General features: G+C 44.8%; 1 protein-coding gene across 1 annotated transcript in view; it reads left to right on the top strand.

Annotated features, from left to right (window-relative positions):
* LOC128703726 (uncharacterized) overlaps window positions 1-26,660 on the top strand; it is a 49,498-nt gene extending 22,838 nt beyond the window's left edge. Inside the window, exons 4-8 of the mRNA XM_053798500.2 lie at window positions 15,888-16,003; window positions 16,207-16,602; window positions 17,911-17,989; window positions 22,944-23,138; window positions 25,993-26,660. Coding sequence (XP_053654475.2) covers window positions 15,888-16,003; window positions 16,207-16,602; window positions 17,911-17,989; window positions 22,944-23,138; window positions 25,993-26,584 — 1,378 coding nt within the window. The 3' untranslated portion in view covers window positions 26,585-26,660. The remainder of the gene's footprint in view (window positions 1-15,887; window positions 16,004-16,206; window positions 16,603-17,910; window positions 17,990-22,943; window positions 23,139-25,992) is intronic.
* The last annotated feature ends 747 nt before the right edge of the window (window positions 26,661-27,407 follow it).

Genomic DNA, 27,407 nt, shown 5'->3' on the forward strand with positions numbered 1-27,407 from the left:
GTGCGTGACCCACCATGTCCAGCCCTTCTAGGGTAGGGTAGGTGCCTGAGCCACCATGTCCAGCACTTCTAGGGTAGAGTAGGTGCCTGAGCCACCATGTCCAGCACTTCTAGGGTAGGGTAGGTGTGTGAGCCACCATGTCCAGCCCTTCTAGGGTAGGGTAGGTGCCTGACCCACCATGTCCAGCCCTTCTAGGGTAAGGTAGGTGCCTGAGCCACCATGTCCAGCCCTTCTAGGGTAGAGTAGGTGCCTGAGCCACCATGCCCAGCCCTTGTAGGGTAGGTGCCTGAGCCACCATGTCCAGCCCTTCTAGGGTAGGGTAGGGTAGGTGCCTGAGCCACCGTGTCTAGCCCTTGTAGGGTAGGGTAGGTGCCTGAGCCACCATGCTCAGCCCTTCTAGGGCAAGGTAGGTGCCTGAGCCACCATGCCCAGCCCTTGTAGGGTAGGGTAGGTGCCTGAGCCACCATGTCCAGCCCTTCTAGGGTAGGGTAGGTGCCTGAGCCACCATGCCCAGCCCTTTTAGGGTAGGGTAGGTGCCTGAGCCACCATGCCCAGCCCTTCTAGGGTAGGGTAGGTGCCTGAGCCACCATGCTCAGCCCTTCTAGGGTAGGGTAGGTGCCTGAGCCACCATGCCCAGCCCTTCTAGGGTAGGGTAGGTGCCTGAGCCACCATGCACAGCCCTTCTAGGGTAGGGTAGGTGCCTGAGCCACCATGCCCAGCCCTTCTAGGGTAGGGTAGGTGCCTGAGCCACCATGCTCAGCCCTTCTAGGGTAGGGTAGGTGCCTGAGTCACCATGCTCAGCCCTTCTAGGGTAGGGTAGGTGCTTGAGCCACCATGCTCAGCCCATCTAGGGTAGGGTTGGTGCCTGAGCCCCCATGGCAAGCCCTTCTAGGGTAGGGTAGGTGCCTGAGCCACCATGCCCTGCCCTTCTAGGTTATGGTGGGTGCCTGAGCCACCATGGCCAGCCCTTCTTAAGTAGGGAAGGTGCCTGAGCCACCATGCCCATCCCTTCTAGTGTAAGGTAGGTGCCTGAGCCACCATGTCCAGCCCTTCTAGGGTAGGGTAGGTGCCTGAGCCCCCATGGCCAGCCCTTCTAGGGTAGGGTAGGTGCATGAGCCACCATGTCCAGCCCTTCTAGGGTAGGTGCCTGAGCCATGTCCAGCCCTTCTAGGGTAGGGTAGGTGCGTGAGCCACCATGTCCAGCCCTTCTTGGGTAGGGTAGGTGCCTGAGCCACCATGTCCAGCCCTTCTAGGTTATGGTAGGTGCCTGAGCCACCATGCTCAGCCCTTCTAGGGTAGGGTAGGTGCCTGAGCCACCATCGCCAGCCCTTCTAGTGTAGGGTAGGTGCCTGAGCCACCATGGCCAGTTTTTCTTGGGTAGGGAAGGTGCCTGAGCCACCAAGCCCATCCCTTCTAGGGTAGGGTAGGTGCCTGAGCTACCATGGCCAGCCCTTCTAGGGTAGGGTAGGTGCCTGAACCACCATGTCCAGCACTTCTAGGGTAGGTGCCTGAGCCACCATGTCCAGCACTTCTAGGATAAGGTAGGTGCCTGAGCCACCATGGCTAGCCCTTCTAGGGTAGGGTAGGTGCATGAGCCACCATGTACAACCCTTCTAGGGTAGGGTAGGTGCCTGAGCCACCATGTCCAGCCCTTCTAGGGAAGGGTAGGTGCCTGAGCCACCATGCCCAGCCCTTTTAGGGTAATGTTGGTGCCTGAGCCACCGTGCCCAGCCCTTCTAGGGTAGGGTAGGTGCCTGAGCCACCATGCTCAGCTCTTCTAGGGTAGGGTAGGTGCCTGAGCCACCATGCCCAGCCCTTCTAGGGTAGGGTAGGTGCCTGAGCCTCCATGCCCAGCCCTTGTAGGGTAGGGTAGGTGCCTGAGCCACCATGCCCAGCCATTCTAGGGTAGGGTAGGTGCCTGAGCCACCATGCTCAGCTCTTCTAGGGTAGGGTAGGTGCCTGAGCCACCATGCTCAGCCATTCTAGGGTAGGGTAGGTGCCTGAGCCACCATGCTCAGCCCTTCTAGGGTAGGGTAGGTGCCTGAGCTACCATGCTCAGCCCTTCTAGGGTAGGGTAGGTGCCTGAGCCACCATGTCCAGCCCTTCTAGGGTAGGGTAGGTGCCTGAGCCACCATGCCCAGCCCTTCTAGGGTAGGGTAGGTGCCTGAGCCTCCATGCCCAGCCCTTGTAGGGTAGGGTAGGTGCCTGAGCCACCATGCCCAGCCCTTCTAGGGTAGGGTAGGTGCCTGAGCCACCATGCTGAGCTCTTCTAGGGTAGGGTAGGTGCCTGAGCCACCATGCTCAGCCATTCTAGGGTAGGGTAGGTGCCTGAGCCACCATGCTCAGCCCTTCTAGGGTAGGGTAGGTGCCTGAGCCACCGTGCTCAGCCCTTCTAGGGTAGGGTAGGTGCCTGAGCCACCATGTCCAGCCCTTCTAGGGTAGGGTAGGTGCCTGAGCCACCATGCTCAGCCCTTCTAGGGTAGGGTAGGTGCCTGAGCCACCATGCTCAGCCCTTCTAGGGTAGGGTAGGTGCCTGAGCCACCATGCTCAGCCCTTCTACGGTAGGGTAGGTGCCTGAGCCACTATGCTCAGCCCTTCTAGGGTAGGGTAGGTGCCTGAGCCACTATGCTCAGCCCTTCTAGGGTAGGGTAGGTGCCTGAGCCACTATGCTCAGCCCTTCTAGGGTAGGGTAGGTGCCTGAGCCACCATGCTCAGCCCTTCTAGGGTAGGGTAGGTTCCTGAGCCACCATGCCCAGCCCTTCTAGGGTAGGGTAGGTGCCTGAGCCACCATGCCCAGCCCTTCTAGGGTAGGGTAGGTGCCTGAGCCACCATGCCCAGCCCTTCTAGGGTAGGGTAGGTGCCTGAGCCTCCATGCCCAGCCCTTGTAGGGTAGGGTTGGTGCCTGAGCCACCATGCCCAGCCATTCTTGGGTAGGGTAGGTGCCTGAGCCACCATGCTCAGCTCTTCTAGGGTAGGGTAGGTGCCTGAGCCACCATGCTCAGCCATTCTAGGGTAGGGTAGGTGCCTGAGCCACCATGCTCAGCCCTTCTAGGGTAGGGTAGGTGCCTGAGCTACCATGCTCAGCCCTTCTAGGGTAGGGTAGGTGCCTGAGCCACCATGTCCAGCCCTTCTAGGGTAGGGTAGGTGCCTGAGCCACCATGCCCAGCCCTTCTAGGGTAGGGTAGGTGCGTGAGCCACCATGTCCAGCCCTTCTAGGGTAGGGTAGGTGCCTGAGCCACCATGGCCAGCCTTTCTTGGGTAGGGAAGGTGCATGAGCCACCATGTCCAGCCCTTCTAGGGTAGGGTAGGTGCCTGAGCCACCATGGCCAGCCCTTCTAGGGTAGGGTAGGTGCCTGAACCACCATGTCCAGCACTTCTAGGGTAGGTGCCTGAGCCACCATGTCCAGCACTTCTAGGATAAGGTAGGTGCCTGAGCCACCATGGCTAGCCCTTCTAGGGTAGGGTAGGTGCATGAGCCACCATGTACAACCCTTCTAGGGTAGGGTAGGTGCCTGAGCCACCATGTCCAGCCCTTCTAGGGAAGGGTAGGTGCCTGAGCCACCATGCCCAGCCCTTTTAGGGTAATGTTGGTGCCTGAGCCACCGTGCCCAGCCCTTCTAGGGTAGGGTAGGTGCCTGAGCCACCATGCTCAGCTCTTCTAGGGTAGGGTAGGTGCCTGAGCCACCATGCCCAGCCCTTCTAGGGTAGGGTAGGTGCCTGAGCCTCCATGCCCAGCCCTTGTAGGGTAGGGTAGGTGCCTGAGCCACCATGCCCAGCCATTCTAGGGTAGGGTAGGTGCCTGAGCCACCATGCTCAGCTCTTCTAGGGTAGGGTAGGTGCCTGAGCCACCATGCTCAGCCATTCTAGGGTAGGGTAGGTGCCTGAGCCACCATGCTCAGCCCTTCTAGGGTAGGGTAGGTGCCTGAGCTACCATGCTCAGCCCTTCTAGGGTAGGGTAGGTGCCTGAGCCACCATGTCCAGCCCTTCTAGGGTAGGGTAGGTGCCTGAGCCACCATGCCCAGCCCTTCTAGGGTAGGGTAGGTGCCTGAGCCTCCATGCCCAGCCCTTGTAGGGTAGGGTAGGTGCCTGAGCCACCATGCCCAGCCCTTCTAGGGTAGGGTAGGTGCCTGAGCCACCATGCTGAGCTCTTCTAGGGTAGGGTAGGTGCCTGAGCCACCATGCTCAGCCATTCTAGGGTAGGGTAGGTGCCTGAGCCACCATGCTCAGCCCTTCTAGGGTAGGGTAGGTGCCTGAGCCACCGTGCTCAGCCCTTCTAGGGTAGGGTAGGTGCCTGAGCCACCATGTCCAGCCCTTCTAGGGTAGGGTAGGTGCCTGAGCCACCATGCTCAGCCCTTCTAGGGTAGGGTAGGTGCCTGAGCCACCATGCTCAGCCCTTCTAGGGTAGGGTAGGTGCCTGAGCCACCATGCTCAGCCCTTCTAGGGTAGGGTAGGTGCCTGAGCCACAATGCTCAGCCCTTCTAGGGTAGGGTAGGTGCCTGAGCCACTATGCTCAGCCCTTCTAGGGTAGGGTAGGTGCCTGAGCCACTATGCTCAGCCCTTCTAGGGTAGGGTAGGTGCCTGAGCCACCATGCTCAGCCCTTCTAGGGTAGGGTAGGTTCCTGAGCCACCATGCCCAGCCCTTCTAGGGTAGGGTAGGTGCCTGAGCCACCATGCCCAGCCCTTCTAGGGTAGGGTAGGTGCCTGAGCCACCATGCCCAGCCCTTCTAGGGTAGGGTAGGTGCCTGAGCCTCCATGCCCAGCCCTTGTAGGGTAGGGTTGGTGCCTGAGCCACCATGCCCAGCCATTCTTGGGTAGGGTAGGTGCCTGAGCCACCATGCTCAGCTCTTCTAGGGTAGGGTAGGTGCCTGAGCCACCATGCTCAGCCATTCTAGGGTAGGGTAGGTGCCTGAGCCACCATGCTCAGCCCTTCTAGGGTAGGGTAGGTGCCTGAGCTACCATGCTCAGCCCTTCTAGGGTAGGGTAGGTGCCTGAGCCACCATGTCCAGCCCTTCTAGGGTAGGGTAGGTGCCTGAGCCACCATGCCCAGCCCTTCTAGGGTAGGGTAGGTGCCTGAGCCTCCATGCCCAGCCCTTGTAGGGTAGGGTAGGTGCCTGAGCCACCATGCCCAGCCCTTCTAGGGTAGGGTAGGTGCCTGAGCCACCATGCTCACCTCTTCTAGGGTAGGGTAGGTGCCTGAGCCACCATGCTCAGCCATTCTAGGGTAGGGTAGGTGCCTGAGCCACCATGCTCAGCCCTTCTAGGGTAGGGTAGGTGCCTGAGCCACCATGCTCAGCCCTTCTAGGGTAGGGTAGGTGCCTGAGCCACCATGTCCAGCCCTTCTAGGGTAGGGTAGGTGCCTGAGCCACCATGCTCAGCCCTTCTAGGGTAGGGTAGGTGCCTGAGTCACCATGCTCAGCCCTTCTAGGGTAGGGTAGGTGCCTGAGCCACCATGCTCAGCCCATCTAGGGTAGGGTAGGTGCCTGAGCCACTATGCTCAGCCCTTCTAGGGTAGGGTAGGTGCCTGAGCCACTATGCTCAGCCCTTCTAGGGTAGGGTAGGTGCCTGAGCCACTATGCTCAGCCCTTCTAGGGTAGGGTAGGTGCCTTAGCCACCATGCTCAGCCAATCTAGGGTAGGGTAGGTGCCTGAGCCACCATGGCAAGCCCTTCTAGGGTAGGGTAGGTGCCTGAGCCACCATGCCCCGCTATTCTAGGGTAGGGTAGGTGCCTGAGCCACCATGCCCAGCCCTTCTAGGGTAGGGTAGGTGCCTGAGCCTCCATGCCCAGCCCTTGTAGGGTAGGGTAGGTGCCTGAGCCACCATGCCCAGCCATTCTAGGGTAGGGTAGGTGCCTGAGCCACCATGCTCAGCTCTTCTAGGGTAGGGTAGGTGCCTGAGCCACGATGCTCAGCCATTCTAGGGTAGGGTGTGTGCCTGAGCCACCATGCTCAGCCCTTCTAGGGTAGGGTAGGTGCCTGAGCCACCATGCTCAGCCCTTCTAGGGTAGGGTAGGTGCCTGAGCCACCATTCCCATCCCTTCTAGAGTAGGGTATATGCCTGACCCACCATGCCCAGCCCTTCTAGGGTAGGGTAGGTGCCTGAGCCACCATGTCCAGCCCTACTAGGGTAGGGTAGGTGCCTGAGCCACCATGCTCAGCCCTTCTAGGGTAGGGTAGGTGCCTGAGCCACCATGCTCAGCTCTTCTAGGGTAGGGTAGGTGCCTGAGCCACCATGCTCAGCCATTCTAGGGTAGGGTATGTGCCTGAGCCACTATGCTCAGCCCTTCTAGGGTAGGGTAGGTGCCTGAGCCACCATGCTCAGCCCTTCTAGGGTAGGGTAGGTGCCTGAGCCACCATGTCCAGCCCTTCTATGGTAGGTAGGTGCCTGAGCCACCATGCTCAGCCCTTCTAGGGTAGGGTAGGTGCCTGAGCCACCATGCTCAGCCCTTCTAGTGTAGGGTAGGTGCCTGAGCCACCATGCTCAGCCCATCTAGGGTAGGGTAGGTGCCTGAGCCACTATGCTCAGCCCTTCTAGGGTAGGGTAGGTGCCTGAGCCACCATGTCCAGCCCTTCTAGGGTAGGGTAGGTGCCTGAGCCACCATGCTCAGCCCTTCTAGGGTAGGGTAGGTGCCTGAGCCACTATGCTCAGCCCTTCTAGGGTAGGGTAGGTGCCTGAGCCACCATGCTCAGCCCTTCTAGGGTAGGGTAGGTGCCTGAGCCACCATGCCCAGCCCTTCTAGGGTAGGGTAGGTGCCTGAGCCACCATGCCCAGCCCTTCTAGGGTAGGTGCCTGAGCCAGAGCTTGTAGCTCACAAGACTCTCATTACGATTAGTCCCCTTGGGGCGGGGATGGCAGACCAGAGAGGCCTAGCTTGTGGCTAGACCTGGGGACAGTTGGTCTCGAAGATGAGGGGGTACATGTACCTCCTCCCATGGCAGACTTAAGTCTCAGACACTTCCTAGAGAGGGAGTCAAGGCCGGGCCACCACTTGGAAAAGGCCCGGGCCGGGAGAATACCGGCGAATCTTTAATAATAATAATTTATACGGATACAATAAATATTTGCTCAAGAACTTATAATTACGTACAGGTGAAAGAGCACTTTTAAGTGACTAAAAATTTTGTTTCCATTCCGTCAAAAATCTGGCTTTCATTTGGTTTATAAATAAAGAAAGCTTCACTAGTTCGGTTTTATCGTTCGTGTTCTTTCCTGAATACAATGGTCGCATTGTTATATTGTAACATTGTTATATTGTAACATTGGTCTGGATTTCATTGTTTATTGCATATATTAGGATAATGATTTCTATTTCTCTTCAGTAACATAATACTCGTGATCAGCTTCAAAATACTAACTCTGCTATAAGGACAATATCCTATAAGATTAGAATCTGTAACTATAAATTTCAGAATTTGCTAAATTTGTTAAAAAGCTTCAACTCATTAGGTTCACTGATTTATTTTTTGATAGATTTCATTTAAATTTTCAGGATTGGTGTAATTTAAGAAAAGTTTTCATTCACTTTGAACTATGTTAATTTTGATTTTGAAATGTTATGAGATAAATTGGTTTCTATTTCACAATTAGAGAATTTCTCTACCGATCAGTTTCAAACCCTAAATGCTTGTCTATGCTGAATGAATTTTTTTCTTGATTTCAAGCTGCGTACCATTTTTTTAATTAAAGAAATTATACCAAATATTTTTCATTAGTTGGTGATTTAAATAGAATATATCCGAGAAAAAACACCGAGAATTACTCAGCACTTAAGTAATATTTATAATATCTTTCTTTTAATTTTATCAATGAATATTTTTCTTCTACCATCAAAGTTTAGTGGGATCTTAATATCATAACTTCTAATTATATTGGCTTCAAATTTTGATTCCCGGTGAACGATAACTTTTAGGGCAGAAGAAAGGAATTTATAGGCGTATCAAGAGGTGAGGGTTATTTATGAATCAATATATTGACATTAGGAGAGAGGTTTAAAAAGGGATAAGAAAAGCTAAACGGAACTATGAAATTAAAGTTGCTAGAGATTTAAAAAACTAAGGTTTGTTCCAGGTATATAGAACAAAAGTTAGAGATAAGACAGATCCCCTTAAAAATAACTCTGGTAATCTTAGTGACAAGGAGAATGAAATGTGTTCGATTTTTAATCATTATTTTCTCTTGGTTTTCATGCAGGAAGACACTAATAATATCCCAATAATTAATTTTTATAGTGGTCCTGAAGAAGATAAATTATGGAATATCATAGTCACTAGGGATATGGTTATCAAACAAGTAGACTGACAAACAAAATAAATCCCTGGACCCTGATGAACTTTTTTCAAAGGTTCTTAAGGACTGCAAGACAGAACTTTGCGAACCATTAAGATTTTCAATATATCTTTTCAAACAGGTGTAATGTCTGATATGTGGAAGTTGGCCAATGTAATTCCTATTTGTAAATCAGGGGACAAGGCGTTAGTAAGATTTTTGATACAATATCGCACCAGAGACTGTTAAACAAAACAGCAACTCATGGCACTGGGGAGAAAAGTGCTGCCAATGGATCTAGTGATGACTCACCAACAGGAAGCAGTGTGTATATTATTATAATCAAGGGGGAAGCACTAAACCCGTAGGATCATACAGAGCCTGTGGGAGGATGTGGAAGGTATTCAGGTTTAATTCAGGGAACTGGAACACAGATCCAATTCCCTAGATCAAGAGCCCCTCACCAGAATCAAGGAACCTTCCTTGAGAGGTTTGTATATAAATGGAGTAAAATCTGAGTGGGGATCCGTAACTAGTGGCGTTCCACAACGATTAGTTTTAGGCCCTTGGTTAATATATATCAATGACCTTGACAAGAGAATTACTGTAATAAAGTTGGTAGAATTACCGACAATATGTAAAGTAAAAGGACACAAGTGCAACTAATGTGACATTTTATTGTGGCAACGTTTTGCTCTCCAGGAGCTTTATTGTATTGTTTGTAATGGTTTGATAAAGCTCCTGGAGAGCGAAACGTTGCCACAATAAAATGTCACATTAGTTGCACTTGTGTCCTTTTACTTTACAAGAGAATTACTAATGATTTGAGTAAATTCACCTATGAGAAGTAGATAGGTAGGATAATTGATTCATGTGTAGAAGTCACTGAACTTCAGAAGGATTTAGATAAACGCAATTTGTGGTCAGAAATTAGCAGATGAAGTTCAGTGTAGATAAATGCAAAGTTCTGAAGCTCGCGAAAGTCCGTAACCGAGCAGTTCCAGCAACTGAACTACAAGTGTCTTATTTTATAAGAACGGTGTTAACGTATTAGATGGTGATGGTGGATTTGAACATTATAGCAAGAAAGCTTTAAAAAAGAGAAAGAGGTTTCTAAAGAACACTTGCTGCAAGAATCTTAGAAGGCAACAACATCCCACGCAAAACTGTTAGGCTTGATTTACCTGCCAACACTAAGCATGAGGTCAAGTTTTTAGATTTACGAAGCTGCATTACACAATCTGGAAGAAAAGATTAAGCTTCATTATGATAAGAACAACTCGGTCTTTGTCACTAATGCTTAAACATTTAGAAAAAAACTCATAAATACGCTAACATCGAACTTCAAACTGCCCCACTAAGAGCACCTTAAGTGCTTATTGTCATCCACAATGTCAGTAAGCACTCCGATTCTAAATTCCTGGCATCAGATCAAGTTGCAAACCCTAGTCGACTTCCTAATAATCTGATACTGGCTGACTGGACTAACCAAGGGACTCCAACACCCTATATCTACTCTCATGCAGCGCTTAATCAGCACTGGGGTCACATTGCTTGGAAATGCCCAGCTACGTCACAATGGTGTGCAATGTGTGCCAAGGCCCATCCTTCTCAACAGTGTTATGATATTCTCAAAAAACAAGAGAGTGTTGCAGTAAAATGTATGAATTATAAGACTCCAGGAGTCACAGCTCCTCATACTGACTGCCGCGCGAGGTTTGCCAGTATCACAGCCGTGACGAATGGTTTTGAAAACCGACAAGCTGAAGAATTGAGACACTTATGCAACACATGGGAATCTTTATTGAAGAAACGTTTCGCCACACAGTGACTTCATCAGTCAAATACAAAATAGAAGTGGGTAAGGAGAGTAGAAGTTTGAGGTAATCAGTCCCTCAACCTCAAACCATTCGTCACATCTGTCAGACACTGCAACATCATGGGATCTTGGTACAAAGACTTCAACGCTTACCCAACCTTCGGACGACGACCTACTTACACTAGTGGCAGGTCCCACTGTGATCCCGCCTCCTCCTGCTTCAACTCATCTCACCGCAGTATATAAGCCACCTTTCTGGCCCTATGCTGCACTTCCTACAAGAGTGATGGACTGAACACATCGATTCCAGGTTGAGGGACTGATTACCTCAAATTTCTACTCTCCTTACCCACTTCTACTTTGTATTGGACTGATGAAGCCACTGTGTGGCGAAACGTTTCTTCAATAAAGATTCCCATGTGTTGCATAAGTGTCGCAATTCTTCAGTATCACAGCCACAGGACTTCCACCTCACCCTACACCTCCCATGATGAGACAGTAAACCTACCAGACACCTCGAGTCTGAGTACTTGTTCATGCCTGAATTCAGACAGTGTGGCTGAGAAAGTAACCCGAGAAGTACATCACCAGATTTCTAACACGTCTGCTATGAACACTGGTGATGTTGACGCCGCTAGTCCGGCCGAGTCAGTCACCAGGCTCAGTTGACAGAGGTTACATGACTCAAGGTGAAGCAAGTCTTGTCCCAGTGACATATAATCTAAAACAACATGAACAGCGCGAGGTGTTGAGAAATGGCATTACCAGTTAAGTTTAAAGAGTTTGTACTTAACTTAGAAAGACAACTCATCGCCTGTACAGCCGCCCCTGCAGACGAGGTCTTGACAAGCTGTCGAAGTCATCTCTCAACGGGCTGTCAAGAGTTATAATTTATAAGATTATAAATTACCCCTAGGGGGTGTTATGTCAGCATATTTCATTCACTGATGGCTGACAAACTTACTTGTGTGGACTCAAAAGTCCTCCCCTTGCTGCCGACTATAGGTTGATTACAAACTCCTTGTGACTCAAGAACTGTGCAGTCCCCCATACTACAAGAAATTCGTAACCTACCTTGGTCTTGTAGCGTGAGCTATGGTGTTCTTCACACCTTCGACAGATATCGGTGACTTGATAGAAGCTGAAGTGTCCTTGGATGTCCACGTCTTCCATAGTCTAGGAATACGCACACTGGTACACTATGTTCCACAAGATTTGTCTTTGTTGTTCACAATCTTATCACTAAAGAAGCTGATCACACTTCTCTTAAGTGTTTATTGTGTTTTATGAGACACTTTGTTCACACTAACGCACAGATCGTTCTTTGTTGGTTATCCTGGCGTCAGTGTCACTCTCAGTAGAGTCAAAAGTAGTCTGAAGACGCCACAGCGCCCCACGCCGTTACTCCCCTAGCACAGAGAAAAAGCTGACCTAGTACTTTTTGCTTCCTTGCCACTTCCTCGATGAAGTAAAGCTGAATGTTTGATTCTTGCTGTCTTAAGCATAGACAACAATGTCCACTATCTTTACTATGGTAATAAAGAGGGAGCAGGATTTTCCTTAATTGTCCTGCTAAAGTAAGAAATGTACTGTCTCTTATTAAACTACACTTTGTAACACTGCAAGGAGCGTCGGTCGAAGCGACCACGTCCCATACTCATACTGCATCTGCTATCAATTACTCGCTGTAGCAGTAAACAAGATGCGTGCCCCTTCTGAGAGGGCTGGGCCTTTCAGGGCTGAAAGGGGCTGAAAGGGGCTGAAGGGGGCTGATACTCCCCTTCTGGAGAAAATTTCTCCACACGAGGAAAATTATATCGCGTACTAATAAGATTATCAGGCATTCTGAAAATAAGTACGAGGATAATAAACAAGTTAATGAGTGTAATGATTGAGTCCTTAATTACGATAATATATATATATTTATATTATATATATATATATATATATATATATATATATATATATATATAAAGTTTTTCATAAAGTTTTTCTTCTTCTCTTTTTTAGTAATTGTATACAGGAGAAGGGGTTACTAGCCCATTGCTCCCGGCATTTTAGTCGCCTCATACGACACGCATGGCTTACGGAGGAAAGATTCTTTTCCACTTCCCCATGGACAATAGAAGAAATAAAAAAGAACAAGAGCTATTTAGAAAAAGGAGAAAAACCTAGATGTATGTATATATATATATGCATGTGCGTGTCTGTGAAGTGTGACCAAAGTGTAAGTAGGAGTAGCAAGATATCCCTGTTATCTTAGCGTGTTTATGAGACAGAAAAAGAAACCAGCAATCCTACCATCATGCAAAACAGTTACAGGTTTTTGTTTCACAGTCATCTGGCAGGACGGTAGTACTTCCCTGGGTGGTTGCTGTCTACCAACCTACTACCTGGTAAAGTGTATGGTAGAGTTATAATTGAAAGAATTAAGAGTAAGACGGAGAATAGGATAGCAGATGAACAAGGAGGCTTTAGGAAAGGTAGGGGGTGTGTGGACCAGGTGTTTACAGTGAAACATATAAGTGAACAGTATTTAGATAAGGCTAAAGAGGTCTTTGTGGCATTTATGGATTTGGAAAAGGCGTATGACAGGGTGGATAGGGGGGCAATGTGGCAGATGTTGCAAGTGTATGGTGTAGGAGGTAGGTTACTGAAAGCAGTGAAGAGTTTTTACGAGGATAGTGAGGCTCAAGTTAGAGTATGTAGGAAAGAGGGAAATTTTTTCCCAGTAAAAGTAGGCCTTAGACAAGGATGTGTGATGTCACCGTGGTTGTTTAATATATTTATAGATGGGGTTGTAAGAGAAGTAAATGCGAGGGTCTTGGCAAGAGGCGTGGAGTTAAAAGATAAAGAATCACACACAAAGTGGGAGTTGTCACAGCTGCTCTTTGCCGATGACACTGTGCTCTTGGGAGATTCTGAAGAGAAGTTGCAGAGATTGGTGGATGAATTTGGTAGGGTGTGCAAAAGAAGAAAATTAAAGGTGAATACAGGAAAGAGTAAGGTTATGAGGATAACAAAAAGATTAGGTGATGAAAGATTGAATATCAGATTGGAGGGAGAGAGTATGGAGGAGGTGAACGTATTCAGATATTTGGGAGTGGACGTGTCAGCGGATGGGTCTATGAAAGATGAGGTGAATCATAGAATTGATGAGGGAAAAAGAGTGAGTGGTGCACTTAGGAGTCTGTGGAGACAAAGAACTTTGTCCTTGGAGGCAAAGAGGGGAATGTATGAGAGTATAGTTTTACCAACGCTCTTATATGGGTGTGAAGCGTGGGTGATGAATGTTGCAGCGAGGAGAAGGCTGGAGGCAGTGGAGATGTCATGTCTGAGGGCAATGTGTGGTGTGAATATAATGCAGAGAATTCGTAGTTTGGAAGTTAGGAGGAGGTGCGGGATTACCAAAACTGTTGTCCAGAGGGCTGAGGAAGGGTTGTTGAGGTGGTTCGGACATGTAGAGAGAATGGAGCGAAACAGAATGACTTCAAGAGTGTATCAGTCTGTAGTGGAAGGAAGGCGGGGTAGGGGTCGGCCTAGGAAGGGTTGGAGGGAGGGGGTAAAGGAGGTTTTGTGTGCGAGGGGCTTGGACTTCCAGCAGGCATGCGTGAGCGTGTTTGATAGGAGTGAATGGAGACAAATGGTTTTTAATACTTGACGTGCTGTTGGAGTGTGAGCAAAGTAACATTTATGAAGGGATTCAGGGAAACCGGCAGGCCGGACTTGAGTCCTGGAGATGGGAAGTACAGTGCCTGCACTCTGAAGGAGGGGTGTTAATGTTGCAGTTTAAAAACTGTAGTGTAAAGCACCCTTCTGGCAAGACAGTGATGGAGTGAATGATGGTGAAAGTTTTTCTTCTTCGGGCCACCCTGCCTTGGTGGGAATCGGCCGGTGTGATAATAAAAAAAAAAAATAAAAAATATATATATATATATATATATATATATATATATATATATTTATGTATGTATATATATATATATATGTATATATATATATATATATATATATATATATATATATATATATATATAATATGCAAAATAACCACTGAAAAAATAGTGGAATTCCAAGCGCTTTCGTGACTTGATAATGTGAGAAGTCAGGAATGCGCTTGGAATTACACTATTTTCACAGTGGTTGTTTTGCATATTGATATCACCTGTTTACTGTGATCTTATTGTATCATTATATATATATATATATATATATATATATATATATATATATATATATATATATATATATATATATATACATGTATATATATATATATATATATATATATATATATATATATATATATATATATATATATATATATATATATATATATATATATACATATATTAGCTGCTTTAGCCTCTCCTCATTGGTCATCATGTCCCTCATCTCTGGGACTACATTTGTTACAAATCTTTGTATTTTTCAGCTTCTTCACATCTGTAACCATAGACTGGCACTTCAGAAACTCCACTCGTGCCATTAGTCCATTCCGATATCTAACAGTAACTCGTTGCTTATTTCCAATTAAGTTTTCTTTCATCCACTGTAGTGCTAGAATCTTGGTAAGAATTGTATGCATGTGAATGGATGCGTGTGAATGAGTGTACTCACCTAGTTGTGGTTGCAGGTGTCCAGACTCAGCACCTGGCCCCGTGTGTGTGTGTGTACACTCACCTATTTTTGGTTGCAGGGCTCGAGACTGCTCCTGGCCCCGCCTCTTCACTGACCGCTACTTGGTCCTCTCTCTCCCTGCTCCATGAGTTTTATCATACCTCGTTTTAAATGTATGTATGGTTCCTGCCCCCACTACATCACTTGTCAGGCTATTCCACTTCCTAACCATTCTGTGGCTGAAGAAATACTTCATATTACGGAGTACTGTAAAAAAAAAAATATTCATTTAAAATAACGTTAGATATATCTTGTCATTTTCCGTGAAGTATACGGAAAGCGAACACGTTTTATTTCTGTCAGTCAGGCAGTGGCCAGGACAGTAGCAGTTGAGGTGTGTGTTTAGTTCAGCACCAGACGGGTGGTCATGGGGTGAAGTCATGTTTGGGCGGTAGTTTGCGTAGGCAATTTTGGTATTTTTTTTTTTTTAGTGTATGTTATAGGTATTTGTGATTAAGTCCCTCATGTTTATTTGTAAAGCCCACTATACAGGGGCCTGTGTTATTGAGAGTAACGTTTCCACTGTAGGCTATGTAGCCTGCAGAAAGGGGGGGGGTGTCATGGAGTCTCCCTGTTCATAAATGTTCATTTATTTTGTTTAACTCATTAGTAGCAGTGTGCTAGTGAGTTAATGTGAACTGGAGTGTGGTTTTTTTTTTGCATTAGTTATAAGTTGTTTACAAGTTACTGTTAATATTTTATATATATTTTGTAGAGGTGAGTTTTTGTGTCCTTATTCAACGTTAATTATCAGCACTCGTGCTTAATTTATAGGAGTACATGCTGGCTCAAGGTTTGCTCTGTATTTCAGAGTAATTTTATAGCCCCTAAACAGCAGTGTGAGCAGCGTTTAGGAGCCAGGAACATTTTATTTAAGTTACGACATCAAAGTGGTAACATGAGGGACCTGCAGTGAAGAATTATCACGTTAAGAGTGATAATTCACATTTGAAACCTGGAGAGTCTTTAAAGGAAGGATTATTAGCAGTAACTTTTTTCAGGTGTAATAATATTTCTGCCTGATTTTTGTGTGTACATTTAGTGATTTAAGGAGTTATTTAGTAATAATTCTCTCTGCATATATTAATCATTTCATGTACCTATGTGCTTTGCTGTGTTTTATTAGATTGTGGGTAGCGTCTGTTTACCAGTCTGGTTACCTGCCTGTAGGTATTACAGATGATTTACCTTTTTCAGATGTTGATCTACTACTAGGCAACAATGTTATGGGTCTTCTCAAAAGTGAGTAAGTAAATAAGTAAGTAAGTAAGTTTATTCAGGTATAAACAAATACAGTTACATAGAATTATCATACATATCAGCATATGTGTAGAGAACCTAGGATAACCCAAAAAAGTCAGAGTGACTTATTTCCATTGGTTTGGAGGGACCCAGATTTATAAGATGTTAAGGTGAAAACTAATGTTATTGTGAAATTTTTTCAGTGTGTACTATGTGTAGCTGGGTGAGCAAGGGAAGAACAGTGTCTCACCTTGATCTCTCTCCTGACTGTGGTGACGATTTGGGCCTGGGGAGCCTGTTCATTGAGTCTTACCTGCAGGAGACTCTGGGTAGTGATGAATCGGGCCAGGTCAAACCTGGTTTAGGGGCGGGTCTCTGTACTGGCATGGGAGAGAATACCCTGACTCTGAAGCAGCTGGTTGAGGTCCAGGGATGTGGTGACTCCCTGAAGGCTATTCAGTTGCCAGTTGTTACAGAGGAAGTGGTTCCGAAATTTAACACATGTTTATTTTCCAGAATATATGACTATGCGGTCTTTTCAAAGCCTTTTGAGGATAAGGCTCTGAATTTTTTACAGATTCCCAATGGAGAATATTTCAGTAATGAGAAGGGAGAGCTGGATAATTAATGTTTACCGAGCACTTACGTTTTTACCAGGTTACCAGAGTTCTTGCCTCTTTCTAATAATTTTGTGTGTGTGGTTTTGAGATTTCTGGTAAAATTTTGTCAGCTAGGCTTTCAACAAGCCAACCAGAAGTCCAGCTTTGTAAATTGTCCCCCTCAAGGAAGGTTCCTTGATGTTGGTGAGGGGCTCTTGATTTAGGGAATCAGATCTGTGCTCCAGTTCCCCGAATTAAGCCTGAATGCCTTACACATCCCCCCCAGGCGCTGTATAACCCTCCGGGTTTAGCGCTTCCCCCTTGATTATAATAATAATGTAAATTGTCATGTAGTTTTGAGAGACTTAAGGTTAAATTTCCCTATCACTCTGAGTGTACAGTAGAGTGGCTTTACCAGTCTCTCAGGACGATTCACGTTTTTCCCCAGTACCAGAAGAACTGGGATGAGGGTATTCCCCTCCTTTTCATTACCGTGCGGGGAAATACTCTGGAATCATTAAGTCACGGACTGGGTGAGGATGGTGATGCTTCCCCCTCGGTGTTTTTTTTCTCAGTTTCAGAGACTGGCTAAGATGCGGTGGGCGGCACTAGTGAACCAGCATGCGAGTCTGCCCAGGGTGACGTGGGACCATGAGGAGGTGCTACATGCTCTGGAGGCTAAGGTGGTGTTGGTACTGGAGCCGGCTCCTAGGAACGATGTGATTAGTTGTGCATTACAACCGCTGGTGGATGTGGTCTCTGATGAAAATAAAGCCTACACACCCGATCAGGAAAACGCGTGTTGTTACCTTTCTTAGCTGTCTGTACGAGACTTCGAAAATGTTCCATTTGATGTTGAAGTGGATAACCTTGGAGCATTGGCTTAGCTACCATGGAACTTTGTAAGTTATTTTTTTGTGGTTAGAAAAGGGGGCATAGATCCCCAAGAGATAAATGTACCTGAGCACATTCAGCATGTTTTGCGTTACAGACGCTTGTTGAGGGAAGAGATGTGTATGGAGAGATGTGAAGTTTGTATGTTTTCCCTGTACTCAGCGAGAGTCAGTGGATATTGCCAGGGGTCACACAAATGATGAAACTCAGCATGTTCACTGACTGCCATGAAGTATATTTGATAACTTACGAATAATATCATTGATATACTAGATACCACAGTTGTGAGTATGTGGCGGGTTATTTGCTTTTCATGAACCACTGTGTCAGTTATATATCTATATATGCAATTGTACTCTTCAAGTACTTTAAATTTTTGTAAGTTGAGATGTAATATGACATTGCTTTACACAGCCTGTATGCAAAGTGATAATATTCTTAGTGTTCCTGTAATGACTACTTATAATGATGCACTGTCATTTTCTCTGCAAATGTAAGCCAGTTTTGTTGATGTTAGTGCTGCATTCTTGAAAAAAAACAGCAGGACAATTATTACCAGTAAACTTACCATTTATGCTCCAAGAAAAAGGAAGGCTCTTGCTTGGTGTTGAAAGTGCAGATTTTTTTCAGTATAGTGATCACAGTCCTACATTTCTTTCACGTGCCGAGAAACCACACTCAGATGTTTACTTTGGTGATTCGTTATGTGAAGGGGATAGTGAGTGTGGTTGCTCATGTATTCTCTTATGTATTGTACATAATGTAGTGTAGACATTTATCTGCTCTCGTTTTGCAGTGTTTGCTTTCTGACCACCTGGTGGACTGAAGCCGGTGAGCTGGTGGAGGGAGGTACTCCCCTAATTGTGGTTGCAGGGGTCGAGACTCAGCTCCTGGCCCCGCCTCTTCACTGATCGCTACTAGGTCCTCTCTCTGCTCCCTGAGCTGTCATACCTCATCTTAAAGCTATGTATGGTTCCTGCCTCCACTACATCACTTGCTATGCTATTCCACTTCCTGACTACTCTATGACTGAAGAAATACTTCCTAACATCCCTGTGACTCGTCTGAGTTTTCATCTTCCAGTTGTGACCCCTTGTTTGTGTCCCCTCTCTGAAACATCCTGTCTGTCCACCTTATCTATTCCACGCAGTATTTTGTATGTTGTTATCATGTCTCCCCTGACCCTCCTGTCCTCCAGTGTAGTCAGGCCGATTTCCCTCAACCTTTCTTCGTAAGACATTTCCCTGAGCTCCGGAACTAACCTTGTTTCAAACCTTTGGACTTTCTCTCATTTCTTGACGTGCTTGACCAGGTGTGGATTCCAAACCGGTGCTGCATACTCTAGTGTGGACCTGACGTATATGGTGTACAGAGTCTTCAACGATTCCTTACTGAGGTATCAGAACGCTATCCTTAGGTTTGCCAGACGCCCGTACGCTACAGCAGTTATCTGATTGATGTGCGCCTCAGGAGATGTGCTCGGTATTATACTCACCCCATGATCTTTTTCCTTCATTGAAGTTCGCAGTCTTTGGTCACCTAGACTATACTATGTCTGCGGTCTTCTTTGCTCTTCCCCTATCTTCATGACTGCATTTGGCAGGGTTAAATTCTAGGAGCCAGTTGCTGGACCTGGTGTCCAGCCTGTCCAGGTCTCTTTGTAGACCTGCCTGATCTGCATCTGATTTGATTCTCATTAACTTCACATCATCTGCGAACAGTGACACTTCTGAGTGTATTCCTTCAATCATATCATTCACGTATACACAATACACAAATAACCCGCATATAAAAGAGAAGCTTACGACGACGTTTCGGTCCGACTTGGACCATTGACAAAATCACACTAACCAGAAGTGGAGCAGGACGCCTATATATAGCCGTCCTGCTCCACTTCTGGTTAGTGTGACTCTGTCAATGGTCCAAGTCGGACCGAAACGTCGTCGTAAGCTTCTCTCTTTTATGTGCGGGTTATTTGTGTATCATTCCAGTCACGGTATTGTGCCTTTTTTGTTATTCATTCACATATACCAAGAATAGCACTGGTCCTAGAACTGACCCTTTTGGAACCCCACTCTTGTGTGTGTGTGTGTGTGTGTGTGTGTGAGTGTGTGTGTGTGTGTGTGTGTGTGTGTGTGTGTGTGTGTGTGTGTGTGTGTGTGTGTGTGTGTGTGTGTGTGTGTGTGTGTGTGTGTGTTTGTAAAAGTAGGAGAAAAAAATTTAGTATATTGAAGGGGGTTTTTATCTCTAATTTTAATATAAACAATATCCCCTGTGCCCTTGTGGCACCACTAGTATCTCGTACTGACAACTATCAGTGACATATAAGCCTCCCCAGGGAAAGAAGCACTGTGGGAAGAGGTGGGCAGATCTGCTTGATATAACCCAACCAGAGATAAACAGGGAGCATTCACTCAGCTTCCATCAGTGAAGGAAGAAAATCCTGCTCCCTTCTTTTCTTCTAAACACTAACACTCTCTCAATGCATACTTCAACAACCAGTATGATAAGGTACGTCACTAAAATTAGGTTCCTCCACAGCGCTGGTTGACACTTGTGTTCAAGAAGCCTCTTCGAAATGAAAATTATCAAATGGTAACACTCGTAATATTATTGGCTCCTGGTTTCTTGATATTTCTTCAGTGGTGAGTTACATCCTGTTGATATCAGTGGCTCAGTGGAGTTATCGAATATCACAAAATTCATCCATACATTTCTTGGAATGATTTTAGATGTTCATTTTTTTTCATTACATCGTTCTTAGTCTTATCAGAGTAGTTTAGGTACGTCGATCCAGCAATAAACACCTTTCTTCCTGTAGTTAAGCTCATTGTTCCAGGAGTTCATGCTTTTCCATGTCAGAGTCATGCTGCAGTAGTTCTCAATTTCGTTTAAGAATGCATTATTAACTCTCGTCCCTGCTGCTCATGCGCTTTCAACAGTTTCACATTGAAGATTGAGACATTTATACAACATATGGGAATCTTTATTCAGGAAACGTTTCGCCACACAGTGGCTTCATCAGTCCAATACAAAGTAGAAAGGCGTAAGGAGAGGAGGAGTTTGAGGTAATCAGTCCCTCAGCCTGGGGTCGATGTGTTCAGTCCATCAATCTTGTAGAATGTACAGCATAGGGCCGTAGACGTGGCTTATATACTGTAGTGAGGTGAGGTGAAGCAGGAGGAGGCGGGGTCATAGTGGTACCATCCACTAGTCGAAGTAGGTCTTCGTCCGAAGGTTGAACAAGTGTTGAAGAATTCTTTGTAACAAGATCCCATGATGCTGCAATGTCTGACAGTTGTGATGAATGGTTGGAAAAATCGACAAGTTGAAGATTGAGACACTTATGCAACATATCTAAAGAATCCACATGTTGTATAAGTGTCTCAATCTTCAAATTGTCGGTTTTTCAAACCATTCATCACAGTTTCACATTGAATAAGCAGGAAATAGCCCTCATCCAGAATCTCATTCTAACGGTACGTGATCATTTACATTCTTGTTCCAGAAGGTGAGAATACCATTTCAATAACAAAGCTTTCTTTCACTTGTTCTGAATCTCGTTCCATGTATTAGTATTTCTGTAGGATTATGTAATACTTCCTATAACGCTATACAAATGTATAACGTTATAGATTCCTCTAATTTCCCTACTCTGTTTACAAGTTCCAAAATTACAATCCAGGTCAACTACTTAGCGGGCAGTCAGAGTCATGGCTCATGTCTCAACATAACATAAAGGGCATTAAGAACCAAGTTCTCTTTCAATTTCCTGGAGAATCGGGTTCTACATTTTTAACGCGCAACATAAATTTGACATTAGGTGATGTCTGCGTCCTTGATAAATACAGTACTAGATAGTTTGTGCGTCAGCATGAGTGAGGGTAACATTGTTCATATATAGTTGCTTTGTTTGGCAGTTCTTCACACTAAGAACAGCAGATTATTTTCTTTTCGTCAGTAATGTAATTGGACGCTTCCTGCTCAACAAGGGCATCACAATGTCTTCACATCAGCTCCCTATTTCTCTAGCATCTCCTTGTTGTCCAGAAACATTGTCATCATTGACCACCTCACAATGATGTTTTTTTTTTTTTTTTCTTTTCATCCAGTTAAAGCTCTTGTGACTGAATGGATATGACGTTCTGCCTAGAACCTGCAATGACGGAGTGCGTTCATTATAACTTATCTTGGGTTTATAGACAAAGAGAACAGACGAGCCTTGAAAGTTTAGGGAATATGGGATGGTATAGAAGAGTGATAGTTGGTAACTTCTGGTACAACCTTGTCTCACTAGTGCTCGTTGTCAAATCATCCTAGTGTAAGCTTTGTAGTTTAGTGGTGATAATATTTTCCATGGGATGTACAAAGACCACGGTTCGAGTCCCCACCCAGTATTCTCTTGCTCATTAACAGTCAGTTATTATGGCTAACCTGGGTTCTTGGACTAGCTGGCTTTAAGAATTATAAGAAAAGGCGTTCCATGAAAGGTTCTGAGGCTGAGGAATGAGACAGTAGTGTCAGAGATGGAGCCGATGATACAACCAAGTCAAAGTTGTGCTGGTTGTAAATTCAGATCTGTGGCTGAGTGGTTACAGTGTTTGGACTGGTATGTGCATGAATGTATGTGTACTCACCTACTTGTGGTTAAAGGGGTCCAGTCATAGCTCCTGGCCCCGCCTCTTCACTGATCTCTACTAAGTCCTCTCTCTGCTCCTTGAGCTTTATCATACCTCGTCTTTAAGCTATGTATGGTGCCTGCCTCCACTATATCACTTGCTAGACTATTCCACTTCCTGACAACTCTGACTGAAGAAATACTTCCTAATATCCCTTTGACTCTTCTGAGTCTTCAGCTTCCAATTGTGACCCCTTGTTTCTGTGTCCCATCTCTGGAACATCCTGTCTCTGTCCACCTTATCTATTCCACGCAGTATTTTGTATGTCGTTATCATGTCTCCCCTAACTCTCCCGTTCTCCAGTGTCGTCAGGCCGATTTCCCTCAACCTTTCTTTGTAGGACATTCCCCTGAGCTCCGGAACTAGCCTTGTTGCAAACCTTTACACTTTCTCTAACTTCTTGACGTGCTTGACCAGGTGTGGGTTCCAAACTGGTGTAGGATACTCCAGTATGGGCCTGACGTATACAGTACTGTACAGTATCTTGAACGATTCCTTATTAAGGTATCGGAACGCTATTCTCAGGTTTGCCAGGTGCCCATATGCTGCAGCAGTTATCTGGTTGATGTGGGCCTCCGGAGATATGCTCGGTGTTATGTTCACCGTGTGCACTCACCTAGTTGTGGTTGCAAGGGTCGATTCATAGCTACTGACTCCGCCTCTTCACTGGCCGCTGTGTGTATGTGTGTGTGTTAAAACATTTTAATATATTCTCATTAAAAGATTTACTGAGTACATCTGAACACTTGGCCTCTGTCACTGCTGCAGGTTGTGCATCTTGCTGCTGGCAGCCAGGATACATCTGGAATCCTTCCCTTGGTGTTCCTACGCTCTCACTGTTTATGCAACACCAGACAACTCCATCGACGCAGAAAACCAGGCACTGATGGGCAGTGTTGATGGTTTATATATAGTCGGTCAGGATGATCTGAATGGAGGTTTTACTAACAGAAACTACTTGAGGTGAGCAAGTGATTAAATGTTTTAACTATTCGTATAATTAGAATATATATGGAATTATAAGAATCAGTGCATGGGGTGATGAAGTTTTTTTTGGAGCTTGTATTTATTAATCGTGAATTGATGCAAACGTTGCTGGGTTATGCAACATTGGGACCCGTTTATCGGGTCGTGTATCGATCGACACACTTCTAGTTTATTACACGAATGGGAAGTGCTAAACACACTTGGGTTTTTAAGTGCCTCTGTAATGTGACGCAGTCACATTCTATCAAAAAGGAAGAAATGCTCTAATTCTTTGGATGAAGAGCCCAGAAGAAGAAATCGGTCATTTTTCCTAAATAGAAAGAGTTCTTCTTTTTAAAGTTCCTCAGTTTGACTCAATATTCTTTTTCATGGTGTTTAATCGACATAAGTTTAACATTCCCTCAGTACTTTACAGAGATATGTTATACACAAAGAATTAAACATTAGAAATTTGAGTCTCACAAATAGTATATTATTACGTCTCCACATAGTTCTCCACAGTTACTGTGTTAGTCTTCACATAGTTCTCCACAGTTACTGTGTTAGTCTCCACAGTTACTGTGTTAGTCTCCACAGTTACTGTGTTAGTCTCCACAGTTACTGTGTTAGTCTTCACAGTTACTGTGTTAGTCTCCACAGTTACTGTGTTAGTCTCCACAGTTACTGTGTTAGTCTCCACAGTTACTGTGTTAGTCTTCACAGTTACTGTGTTAGTCTCCACAGTTACTGTGTTAGTCTCCACAATTACTGTGTTAGTCTTCACAGTTACTGTGTTAGTCTTCACAGTTGCTGTGTTAGTCTCCACAGTTACTGTGTTAGTCTTCACAGTTACTGTGTTAGTCTTCACAGTTGCTGTGTTAGTCTCCACAGTTACTGTGTTAGTCTTCACAGTTACTGTGTTAGTCTCCACAGGTACTGTGTTAGTCTCCACAGTTACTGTGTTAGTCTCCACAGTTACTGTGTTAGTCTTCACAGTTACTGTGTTAGTCATCACAGTTGCTGTGTTAGTCTTCACAGTTACTGTGTTAATCTTCACAGTTACTGTGTTAGTCTTCACAGTTCTCCATAGTTACTGTGTTAGTCTCCACATAGTTCTCCACAGTTACTGTGTTAGTCTTCACAGCTGCTTTGTTAGTCTCCACAGTTACTGTGTTAGTCTTCACAGTTCTCCACAGTTACTGTGTTAGGCTCCACATAGTTCTCCACAGTTACTGTGTTAGTCTTCACAGTTCTCCACAGTTACTGTGTTAGTCTCCACATAGTTCTCCACAGTTACTGTGTTAGTCTCCACATAGTTCTCCACAGTTACTGTGTTAGTCTCCACAGTTACTGTGTTAGTCTCCATATAGTTCTGCACAGTTAATGTGTTAGTCTTCACATAGTTCTCCACAGTTACTGTGTTAGTCTTGACACTGTTCTCCACAGTTACTGTGTTAGTCTTGACACTGTTCTCCACAGTTACTGTGTTAGTCTCCACATAGTTCTCCACAGTTACTGTGTTAGTTTTGACACTGTTCTCCACAGTTACTGTGTTAATCTTTACATAATTCTCCACAGTTACTGTGTTAGTCTTGACACTGTTCTCCACAGTTACTGTGTTAATCTTTACATAATTCTCCACAGTTACTGTGTTAGTCTTGACACTGTTCTCCACAGTTACTGTGTTAGTCTTGACACTGTTCTCCACAGTTACTGTGTTAGTTTTGACACTGTTCTCCACAGTTACTGTGATAATCTTTACATAATTCTCCACAATTACTGTGTTAATCTTTACATAATTCTCCACAGTTACTCAAAGCAGTGAACCACAGAGCTATCTTTACAAATTTCCACTTGTCTTTCCATTATCCTTTTACAGTGTTGTAGACTCGACACGCAACGAACTACTCTCTTAGTTTATCCCAAATCTAAAAGAAATATATGTTAGGGACTGTAACCATCATCACATACCAACAGGAGCTAGCCTAGTCTTCAGCCAACCTCGTGTGCTGAATCAATGTTTGCTTCCGTTTTTAGTATTCTATCAACAGCCCTACTTTTTTTTTCTTTTATTCTTGTTGTAAAACAGCAACGCTAGGCATTTCTTTCTAAGGTCTTCACTCAAACATCACTTAAATTATATTACAACAGTATATGTGGCTACTTAGAATATAAGCAGCAACCTTTGCGATCTTGTTTACTCTCATTGCGTTTATACTTCTCACTGAATTTTATCAAAGTATTTATGTACATAGATATAAGATAATTTAGGGAAAAGTGTATGCAGGGGAGAGTGCATGCAGAGAGAAATATTTGTTGGAATTTATGCACGATATAGTGTGTCTTGGACAAGACTGGGACAATTTCCTCTTGGTAATCAATTTTTTTTCTTAATCAGTTACTCATTGTAATAATCTTTGTATTTACTTTTAATTATCTCTCTTCTAAACCCCATGTCTGGTAGCAATGATGTGGAGAACAAAAGAGGCCGCAATTTCCTCAGGTTTGTTGAGCTGAAAAGCTTTGTACTTCAAATTTCTGATTGTTTTTTAAAGACATCTTAATTTTAATGCTAACCTTTTGCTTAATTATGGAATTCAAATTCTCAATATATGAAACCATTTAATATATTAACTGTTATTTCCAACTTTTCCTGACTAGAATATATATAAGAAAGAAATCTAAATGGAGCTAAAATTTTATAGCAAACTATTTAATAAAAACTGCAAATTTACCAAATTCACTGGAAATGTATTAATAAAACTTTGCAATTAAAATTATAAAAAAAATAAACTAATATAGGACGAAATAACCAAATGTATAACTGAATTAACATTTTTCGTTTCATCAGATTCGGGCGCAGTAACTATGGCGACTACGACAACGACGAACTCACTGGTTTAGCTGAGAAGCGAAGTCGCAACTTCCTACGTTTCGGTCGTGATCCTTCACGCAATTTCCTGAGGTTCGGTCGCTCCGTCGACTGTCAGCTCAGTTCCCTGTCACTCAATGGCTGCGTTAAAAAAATAAAATCTCTTGAAACCACATCTGAGCCCTCAACCACACCAGTGCAGCAAAACTTATCATCACACAACATTAATTCTTCTGAGTCAGAGAAGATAACTTCTCAGCGCTGGAAGAGAGCTGTTCCAGGTGTATATGTATCACTACCTAATTACGGCCCCTCCGCCTGGGCCAGAGATATCCGTCCAGAAGATGAAATTATTAACGAATTCTCTTCTGAGGATACAAAGGACATAAACAAACGTGGGTATAACCGAGGCTTTTTGCGCTTCGGCCGCAACCGCAACTTTCTGAGATTCGGCAAACGGGATGTATCTGTCGAATACCCTGAATCATCCTCTTCCTCTGAAACCGGCGAGTCATTGCTTGATGTTAGACCTGTGAGAGCGCCCACCAGAAATTTTATTAGGTTCGGTTGAACTGGAAGATCAAACCCGATTGCAACTTAACCTATGACAGTTAATTATTGGCTTTTGACGTTGTTAACCTATTATTATACGCAATATTTTAGCCTTTTCCTGAACGCAGATAAATGCTTGAATATTTCTCTACGTTTTTCTTCCTTACATTATAATTTTTTACAGAAATTGATAAGTGAGGATATATTCTCAGAGATGTATTGCTCTGTAAACTCATGTATACTCTAAATAAATATTGAATATGATTCTGTATTCTGATAACCTATATAAAATGCAAATAATATTCAACTAAGAAGCCAGCAGTACTGTACATATAAAAGAAAGTTTGATAAAACTGTGTTTTTATGTAAACGGAGAAATATAATTCTAATGAATAAGGGATGACAATGTTGCAATGCTCCTTAAGATTTATTAAGATGCATAATAAATATATTGATTCTTATTATGCTCATTAATAAGTACAGGTAAATTTATATTTTATTTCTGTTTAGAAATTTTATGAATACAGTTTGTCTGATGGGCAAATTACACCTGTTCGTAAACAGATCAGGAAACTCTCAGCTTGGCAACTTGGGGAAAAAAATAAGCCTTTAAAAATAAATTCTTAACCCACGTATTCCTTTATCAAAATAAATGTACAATAATGTACGCTCTGTTCAGAGATCTATAAAATTGTATATATGTGCAAGAATCACTTTAAAAAACATCGTCTTCAATCAGTGGTGGTGAAAGCCAACTAATTCTGCTCAATGAGTTAGAAACATCACTTCTCAGATTTGTCAGTCTTTCACCAGCATTTTGCATAAGTGGTGGAGAGGTCAGG

The sequence above is a fragment of the Cherax quadricarinatus genome, chromosome 76, assembly GCF_038502225.1.
Source record: "Cherax quadricarinatus isolate ZL_2023a chromosome 76, ASM3850222v1, whole genome shotgun sequence".
Classification (NCBI taxonomy): Eukaryota; Metazoa; Arthropoda; class Malacostraca; order Decapoda; family Parastacidae; genus Cherax; species Cherax quadricarinatus.